General features: G+C 38.5%; 4 protein-coding genes across 4 annotated transcripts; 2 read left to right on the top strand and 2 right to left on the bottom strand.

The window, feature by feature from the left end:
• Positions 1–682: 682 nt before the first annotated feature.
• Positions 683–1,591, top strand: LOC307259682 (free fatty acid receptor 3-like; the record flags this gene model as incomplete). Its single annotated transcript, XM_080039626.1, has 1 exon — positions 683–1,591. The coding sequence occupies one exon, from the start codon at positions 683–685 to the stop codon at positions 1,589–1,591; it is 909 nt and encodes a 302-aa protein (XP_079895752.1).
• Positions 1,592–1,950: 359 nt separating this feature from the next.
• On the bottom strand, positions 1,951–4,934 carry LOC307259681 (lens fiber membrane intrinsic protein-like; the record flags this gene model as incomplete). Its single annotated transcript, XM_080039625.1, has 5 exons — positions 1,951–2,012; positions 2,476–2,610; positions 2,786–2,935; positions 4,220–4,274; positions 4,887–4,934. 5 exons carry the CDS (start codon positions 4,932–4,934, stop codon positions 1,951–1,953), a joined length of 450 nt encoding a protein of 149 aa, XP_079895751.1.
• Positions 4,935–5,558: 624 nt separating this feature from the next.
• Positions 5,559–6,467, top strand: LOC307259680 (free fatty acid receptor 3-like; the record flags this gene model as incomplete). Its single annotated transcript, XM_080039624.1, has 1 exon — positions 5,559–6,467. The coding sequence occupies one exon, from the start codon at positions 5,559–5,561 to the stop codon at positions 6,465–6,467; it is 909 nt and encodes a 302-aa protein (XP_079895750.1).
• Positions 6,468–6,826: 359 nt separating this feature from the next.
• LOC307259802 (lens fiber membrane intrinsic protein-like) lies at positions 6,827–9,155 on the bottom strand (the record flags this gene model as incomplete). The annotated part of the gene is made up of 4 exons (XM_080039807.1): positions 6,827–6,888; positions 7,357–7,491; positions 7,667–7,816; positions 8,978–9,155. 4 exons carry the CDS (start codon positions 9,153–9,155, stop codon positions 6,827–6,829), a joined length of 525 nt encoding a protein of 174 aa, XP_079895933.1.
• Positions 9,156–9,389: the final 234 nt, after the last annotated feature.

Below are 9,389 nucleotides of genomic sequence, written 5' to 3'. Positions count from 1 at the left end.
TAAGTATAGACGTCACATGGGGGCTGATATGGCTGAAATGACTAGCTGTTTTTTTACACATCTGATATCAAATCATATCTGAACTCACAAGGTATAAATTGGTTGCCTATGGTAAAAAGGCACAACAAGGCGAACAAGACAGAGCTTTAGTAGTTTTCGTCAAAGCCTCAACACTTTTGAGAACCATCCTCTTCTCGGTAAGTAAATATGTTAACCTTATTAGATTGAACATTGCAGATCCTTTTTGCTATTGAAATCTGAGCTGGAGAGCTGAGAGCTGCAGCTTTTTTTTTGTTTGAGACGTGGAAAACACTTTCTGCAAACACTACGGAGGTATTAACCATATCCACAAGATGGAAGAGCATAACCCAATGATGCTGATTTAACTTCTTTAAAATCAGTAAGGTGTTGAGATACAGAAAATATGCAGATGTGTCACAAATGGTTTTATGCTTCATGCTCTCAGTGAAGAACCCTGAATCTTTTGGGATTGATCGTATAGGTTCCAATTGCTGTTTCGGTAGTGGAGAAACAATGTGTTTGCAATAAGGTGGTTTTCATATTATCTGATTGTTCAAACAGCTTTTACATTTTCTTATAAATAATGTTAGGAACAAGCTGAATTTTTCTATTTGGACACATTCAAACTTATTTTTTTTTTATGTCTTTGTTTTAGAGGACAATGGAGCAAGTGGTGAGGAGTGAGGTCATCCTCTCAGTTTACATCGTCACCTTCCTGATAGGCCTGCCAGCCAACCTCCTAGCCTTCTGTGCCTTCATCATTAAGATCTCCTCCAAGCCAGTTGCAACAGACATCCTGCTTGTCAACCTGACTGTCTCTGACTTGCTCTTTTTGATCATCCTCCCACTCAAGATGCACGAGGCAGCGTCAGGCATGAACTGGGATTTGCCAAAATTCCTGTGCTCCATCACCGCCTTCACCTTCTTCTCCACCATCTACACCAGCTCCTTGCTGCTGACCGCAGTCAGTGTGGTCCGCTATATCGCTGTAGCCTTCCCTGTCATCTATCTTCGGCTGCAAAAACCCATTTACGCAGTAGTCATCAGTGCTGTTATTTGGCTAATCTCGACAGCTCACTGCAGCATTACTTTCATTACCCAGCACCACCCAGACCTGTCCACCAACAACTCTAGCATTTGCTACGAGAACTTCACAGAAAACCAATTGAAGATCCTCCTCCCAGTACGTTTGGAGTTTTTTCTTGTGCTCTGCCTTGTGCCTCTAGTCATTTGTGTTTACTGCTACGTAACCTGCATCTTGATCCTGTACAGCCGGCCCAGGATCCCCATGATGCAGAAGCAGAAGGCCATTGGCATGGCCTTGGGGACTCTTGCTGTGTTTCTCATTTGTGTGGTGCCATACAACCTCTCTCATGTAGTGGGGTACTTCAAGGGAGAGAGCCCAAAATGGAGGTACTACGCCTTGTTGCTAAGCACCTTCAACACCTGTATTGATCCCATCATCTTCTACTTTTCCTCCTCCGCTTTCCGCTGCACTGGTAAAAAGTCACTTTTCAGGAAGTATATTTTAGGAGTACCCAGGCAAGTGCCAAGCTCTAACCAAGAGTAAAAAACACCTTCAATACAATATGTACATATTTATTAGTACTGGATATGATGTCAGAAAGTGTATTTGAAATGCTGTAAAGATTGCTTTAAGATTGGTTTAGTTCATGTATAAATCACATCTAGGTTCTGCTGGCTAGGTGCATAACAAAATATCTTGCAGAAATATTTAAACATGCTCAAATGTATTGAGCCCCATTTCGATACAAATTCAGATTATTTAATGAAACAAAAACAAGATACATGAAGTGCATATGCAAAACATTTTTTTTTTATTATTTCACAGTAATTTCCCTATTTGAATCTTGAATTTTGGGGAATTGAAATCCTTTGCACCCCAGCAAAAAAGATATTTCCTGTTGTTTAACGTGGGCCAGCCACTCTTCTGCACTCATGCATTCTGTAGGCACACATGTAGAATATACCTGCAAAACAAAACATAGGTCAGCTGTAAGGTGGTACAGGGTTTAGTTACCATTTCTATAATACAATTTATAGGCCATTTAAATACACACATATATTGCAAGTAAACGCACCTTAACAAATTGTTTTAAATAAAATGTGTTTTTGATGTAGTGTTTCATCTTATAGTTTTCTGGTGTAGTGTTTATATTGCTGTTGTATTAAAAATTATATATATGTTTTGTTTAAAAATATAAAGTGGTAATTTTTATGAATCCAAATCTGCTGAGCAGCAACTTTAGGAATTAATGGCCTATAAAATGTCAAGAAAATCTAAGTGGTCATGTTGCTGCATTGTATTGTTGCTTTTATTGTTTGGAAAAATATTTATTCGGTTTGCTTAATATTCTTAAAAGAACAGATTTTGTTTATCAATAAGATAAGGTGAATACACTAAACCTTACTGCGCTTTTTTTCTGTACGAACCTGCAAAGAAGTTCATGAGCAGGGCCACCCAGCCTAGTATGTAGGACCAAGAGAAGCGCCAGTCACCAAAGCGCTTGCCCAGGAAGTTCACAGTCACTCCGGTGTAAATAGCCATTGCAAGCAGAACAAAGAGAGCTGGCATGGTGGGAACAGAGTGTTACGAAAATGAATACAGGGAATAAAGGTCATCTCAGAAAGTCGATGGTAGGCATGGGCAACTCTAACTGAGATTTGCATCACATGCAAACACAACAAAAATATAAATGGATACAACATTATGACTCACTATAAGTCACTTTTAATGACTCACTTGAAACAAAGAACATTATTCCAGCAGCAAATGAGCGGTTGAACCTCTCAAAGGCGGAGAAGTGTGCAAAGGAGAGGATTCCTGCGATGATGCCAGCAAAGCATGACATGGCAGAGAGGATCATGAAAGCACGAGTGGCATTCCAGTAGGCTGGGGAGGAGTAGCACAGAGGAGAGAACATACAATAAAGATATGTTCAAAAATATAAATACACATGACAAACCTTTCATTAGATATGAACAGTTTCATGCACTCTGCGATTGCACTCTCGCTGTGTATGAATCTATTTCCGAATACACAATCCTACTGGTTCCTTTAACAAGTGTGCTGATAGACTCACTCACATCAGCATTCACTAATGCTGACATGCTGTTTGAGGGCAGACAATCCTTAAACAGTGAAGGTATATAGATTGAATGAAATTTAGAGTCATTGACTGGTCAAGTTGCACTAAATATTACTCTGGTATGGTATTTTGGTAAAATATTGAGCTCCACTTTTTGTGCATTTAATTCAGAGTTACTTCCAGAAGAAAAATAGGATTTAACATGTATGATGTAGGCCTAGCGCTATACCTATCCACCAATAAATCCAGCAGGCAGACTTTATTTGCACTGTGTGTGTATTCTGTATCACTTTCTTCCAGACTTTGAACACACTTATTCAAGACATATATAAGTAATCAAAGACGAAATTAAAGTAGTTCATTAACAAGGCTACTAACAGGTTAACACAATATCACTATTAACTAGATTGTATATAATATATTATATTTACTCCAGAGGGACACATCTTCAAAATCAGGCCTTTTGATAATAAATCACATGGTGTTTTATTATTTGTACTCAAGTAAAATGCTAGACTTTTACTTTAATTGGAGTACTTGCTGTAATACATTTCAGTATTGATATTTTCAAACACATTTGTGTGGATTGTAATGTGGGTATGTCAGTTGATTTAATAACAAATGCATTGAAAACTAAAAACATTCACATACACTTCTGTTGTACTTTGTGTTTAGTCCTAATTAGCAGATTTAACATACTGAGATGGTTTACTAACAAAGTGAATACGGTAAACATAGCTGCTTAGCATCAGCTAACTATATTGTCACTCTGAGCATGTTGTCACACAGCAATTAGCATTAACCATGGCCGAAACATCCTCACAGAGCCACTAGCTTGGCTGTAGGTTCTTAGTCTTGTTTATTGGGAGATATTATTTTATCCACCTTTGTTGCTGTCTTTTAAGCCTTTATATATGTCATCATATTAAAGCAATCTCATTCAAATCTGCTTATTGTACTCCAAAACTATAAATAAAAATCCCCAGGGTATTTAAATTAGTAAACGTTGACTCTGTTGGGAGTTGCTGTGCCTAAGGGAGACAGAAGTAAATTTTTTGAGGGGTCCGAGAAGATATTTTCCGACTTACCAATGCTGTCAGTCTGCATGTAGCACTTGCCAGACATACAGTTCCTCCACAGGCCCTGTTTTTATGTTGAAGAGGAGTCTGAATCAGTTTTTAAAAAAAAATGTTGCCCAGCAGAAAAAATGTGGGGCTGAAGGAGCAATGCAGCTCAGGGTTCACAAACCTTTGCACATACAATAGTTGTCAAATAATTTGTTTTAACAATCGATTTCCAGAAAATAAAAATTTTGAATTGATAAACAAGCATCTGTTATTTCATACAAAAAGATACTGGTATTGATAAAAATGAATGATTAATGGTTAAACTGAATAAAATTCCAAAATGCTCAAGGGGTTCACATACTTTCAAGCAGCACTGAATATCTATTTAGTAGTCTTAAATTATTATTCAATGTGGTGCCTTTTTTGTTGTTGTTGAGGAAATAATTACTCTTTTTCTGAGCCAGTGTTTAAGGTGTAACTATGAGTAAGAGCTACTTCAGGAAACAATGAGGAAGTTTGATGAAATACAAGCCTAATTATCATGTTTAAAACATATTCCAGGAGAGAGTTATACTTGGATCGGGTCCACACCCAATTATGAAAGTCAATACAAGCTTTAGTTTTGCATTTTGGTAAACATTACAGAGCAGGTGACTGCTCTCTGCTAAGTATAAAGGAAGAGCGGTACATAGGTCAGGTCACACGGGGGCTGATATCTGATATCATATCCAATCATATCTGAACTCACAAGTTATAAATTGGTTGCCTATGGTAAAAGGCACAACAAGGCGAACAAGACAGAGCTTTAGTAGTTTTCGTCAAAGCCTCAACACTTTTGAGAACCATCCTCTTCTCGGTAAGTAAATATGTTAACCTTATTAGACTGAACATTGCAGATCCTTTTTGCTATTTAAATCTGAGCTGGAGAGCTGAGACGTGGAAAACACTTTCTGCAAACACAACGGAGGTATTAACCATATCCACAAGATGGAAGACCATGACCCAATGATGCTGATTTAACTTCTTTAAAATCAGTAAGGTGTTGAGATACAGAAAATATGCAGATGTATATTAACCCTTAATTGAAGAAACGTGCATAATTAAGTTGTGGACTACCAAAGTGTTACAAATGGTTTTAGCTGTCAGTGAAGAACCCTGAATCTTTTGGGATTGATCGTAGGTTCCAATTGTTGTTTCGGTAGTGGAGAAACAATGTGTTTGCAATAAGGTGGTTTTCAGATGATCTGATTGTTCAAACAGCTTTTATATTTTTCTTATGAATAATGTTAGGAACAAGCTGAATTTTTCTATTTGGACACATTCAAGCTTTATTTTTTTTATGTCTTTGTTTTAGAGGACAATGGAGCAAGTGGTGAGGAGTGAGGTCATCCTCTCAGTTTACATCGTCACCTTCCTGATAGGCCTGCCAGCCAACCTCCTAGCCTTCTGTGCCTTCATCATTAAGATCTCCTCCAAGCCAGTTGCAACAGACATCCTGCTCGTCAACCTGACTGTCTCTGACTTGCTCTTTTTGATCATCCTCCCACTCAAGATGCACGAGGCAGCGTCAGGCATGAACTGGGATTTGCCAAAATTCCTGTGCTCCATCACCGCCTTCACCTTCTTCTCCACCATCCACACTAGCTCCTTGCTGCTGACCGCAGTCAGTGTGGTCCGCTATATCGCTGTAGCCTTCCCTGTCATCTATCTTCGGCTGCAAAAACCCATTTACGCAGTAGTCATCAGTGCTGTTATTTGGCTAATCTCGACAGCTCAATGCAGCATTATTTTCATTACCCAGCACCACCCAGACCTGTCCACCAACAACTCTAGCATTTGCTACGAGAACTTCACAGAAAACCAATTGAAGATCCTCCTCCCAGTACGTTTGGAGTCTTTTATTGTGCTCTGCCTTGTGCCTCTAGTCATTTGTGTTTACTGCTACGCAAGCTGCATCTTGATCCTGTACAGCCGGCCCAGGATCCCCATGATGCAGAAGCAGAAGGCCATTGGCATGGCCTTGGGGACTCTTGCTATGTTTCTGATTTGTGTGGTGCCATACAACCTCTCTCATGTAGTGGGGTACTTCAAGGGAGAGAGCCCAAAATGGAGGTACTACGCCTTGTTGCTAAGCACCTTCAACACCTGTATTGATCCCATCATCTTCTACTTTTCCTCCTCCGCTTTCCGCTGCACTGGTAAAAAGTCACTTTTCAGGAAGTATATTTTAGGAGTACCCAGGCAAGTGCCAAGCTCTAACCAAGAGTAAAAAACACCTTCAATACAATATGTACATATTTATTAGTACTGGATATGATGTCAGAAAGTGTATTTGAAATGCTGTAAAGATTGCTTTAAGATTGGTTTAGTTCATGTATAAATCACATCTAGGGTCTGCTGGCTAGGTGCATAACAAAATATCTTGCAGAAATATTTAAACATGCTCAAATGTATTGAGCCCCATTTCGATACAAATTCAGATTATTTAATGAAACAAAAACAAGATACATGAAGTGCATATGCAAAACATTTTTTTTTTATTATTTCACAGTAATTTCCCTATTTGAATCTTGAATTTTGGGGAATTGAAATCCTTTGCACCCCAGCAAAAAAGATATTTCCTGTTGTTTAACGTGGGCCAGCCACTCTTCTGCACTCATGCATTCTGTAGGCACACATGTAGAATATACCTGCAAAACAAAACATAGGTCAGCTGTAAGGTGGTACAGGGTTTAGTTACCATTTCTATAATACAATTTATAGGCCATTTAAATACACACATATATTGCAAGTAAACGCACCTTAACAAATTGTTTTAAATAAAATGTGTTTTTGATGTAGTGTTTCATCTTATAGTTTTCTGGTGTAGGGTTTATATTGCTGTTGTATTAAAAATTATATATATGTTTTGTTTAAAAATATAAAGTGGTAATTTTTATGAATCCAAATCTGCTGAGCAGCAACTTTAGGAATTAATGTATAGGCCTATAAAATGTCAAGAAAATCTAAGTGGTCATGTGGCTGCATTGTATTGTTGCTTTTATTGTTTGGAAAAATATTTATTCGGTTTGCTTAATATTCTTAAAAGAACAGATGTTGTTTATCAATAAGATAAAGTGAATACACTAAACCTTACTGCGCTTTTTTTCTGTACGAACCTGCAAAGAAGTTCATGAGCAGGGCCACCCAGCCTAGTATGTAGGACCAAGAGAAGCGCCAGTCACCAAAGCGCTTGCCCAGGAAGTTCACAGTCACTCCGGTGTAAATAGCCATTGCAAGCAGAACAAAGAGAGCTGGCATGGTGGGAACAGAGTGTTACGAAAATGAATACAGGGAATAAAGGTCATCTCAGAAAGTCGATGGTAGGCATGGGCAACTCTAACTGAGATTTGCATCACATGCAAACACAACAAAAATATAAATGGATACAACATTATGACTCACTATAAGTCACTTTTAATGACTCACTTGAAACAAAGAACATTATTCCAGCAGCAAATGAGCGGTTGAACCTCTCAAAGGCGGAGAAGTGTGCAAAGGAGAGGATTCCTGCGATGATGCCAGCAAAGCATGACATGGCAGAGAGGATCATGAAAGCACGAGTGGCATTCCAGTAGGCTGGGGAGGAGTAGCACAGAGGAGAGAACATACAATAAAGATATGTTCAAAAATATAAATACACATGACAAACCTTTCATTAGATATGAACAGTTTCATGCACTCTGCGATTGCACTCTCGCTGTGTATGAATCTATTTCCTAATATTTCTACTGGTTCCTTTGACAAGTGTGCTGATAGACTCACTCACATCAGCATTTACTAATGCTGACATGCTGTTTGAGGGCAGACAATCCTTAAACAGTGAAGGTATATAGATTGAATGAAATTTAGAGTCATTGACTGGTCAAGTTGCACTAAATATTACTAAACTTTTTGTGCATTTAATTCAGAGGTACTTCCAGAAGTAAAATAAGATGTAACATGTATGATGTAGGCCTAGCGCTATACTTATCCACCAATAAATCCAGCAGGCAGACTTTAATTGTACTGTGTGTTTTCTGTATCACTTTGTTCCAGACTTTGATCACACTTATTCTAGACGTACAGTGTATAAATAATCAAGGACGAAATGAAAGAAGTTCATTAACTAGGCTACTAACAGGTTAACACAATATTACTATTAACTGAATCCCAAAAACATCAGAAATACATAGTTCCTAGATTATGTAAATTTGAACCCCAACTTGAACCATCATTGCATCAATTGTTTTCAAATTAATTGTATCAAGTAATTTGATTTAACAACAAATGCATTGAAAACTAAAAACATTCACATACACTTCTGTTGTACTTTGTGTTTAGTCCTATTTAGCAGATGTAACATACTGAGATGGTTTACTAACACAGTGAACATGGTAAACATAGCTGCTTAGCATGAGCTAACTTTATTGTCACTGTGAGCATGTTCTCACACGGCAATTAGCATTAACCATGGCCGAAACATCCTCACAGAGCCACTAGCTTGGCTGTAGGTTCTTAGTCTTGTTTATTGGGAGATATTATTTTATCCACCTTTGTTGCTGTCTTTTAAGCCTTTACATAATTATGTCATCATATTAAAGCAATCTCATTCAAATCTGTTTATTGTACTCCAAAACTATAAATAAAAATCCCCAGGGTATTTAAATAAGTAAACGTTGACTCTGTTGGGAGTTGCTGTGCCTAAGGGAGACAGAAGTACATTTTTTGAGGGGTCCGAGAAGATATTTTCCGACTTACCAATGCTGTCAGTCTGCATGTAGCACTTGCCAGACATGCAGTACCTCCACAGGCCCTGGTGGGCGAAACTGCCAGACAGACGGTACTGCATCCAGTAGTCTGTTGCTGTGGAGACCACCAACAGGATGTTCCCCACGATGGCACAAAATAGGCCCCCTCCCATGAAGCTGTACATCATGAGTGACACTGACGGTGGTAAAGGCTTAATGCACTGTGCAGAAAAAGAAAACAAAAAGGAAGTCAGTAGTGCCCGTCAACTTAGTGGGAAAAAGTTAGTCATTTTCTACAACAGCTTGGGGTTAATTGTTTAGTAGTAAATGGATTGAGGGGACAAGAAAGGCCTGAAAGAGTGCATGTAGAGGCAGGGAAAGATTGTGCACATCCAAGAGCTGCCAAATGCAGTCAGTCCGCT

This window comes from Ammodytes marinus (genome assembly GCF_949987685.1).
Source record: "Ammodytes marinus genome assembly, chromosome: 13".
In the NCBI taxonomy this organism is placed as follows: Eukaryota; Metazoa; Chordata; class Actinopteri; order Uranoscopiformes; family Ammodytidae; genus Ammodytes; species Ammodytes marinus.
Note: the sequence above shows the minus strand (reverse complement) of the source record. Positions and strands in the feature narration are given on the sequence as shown.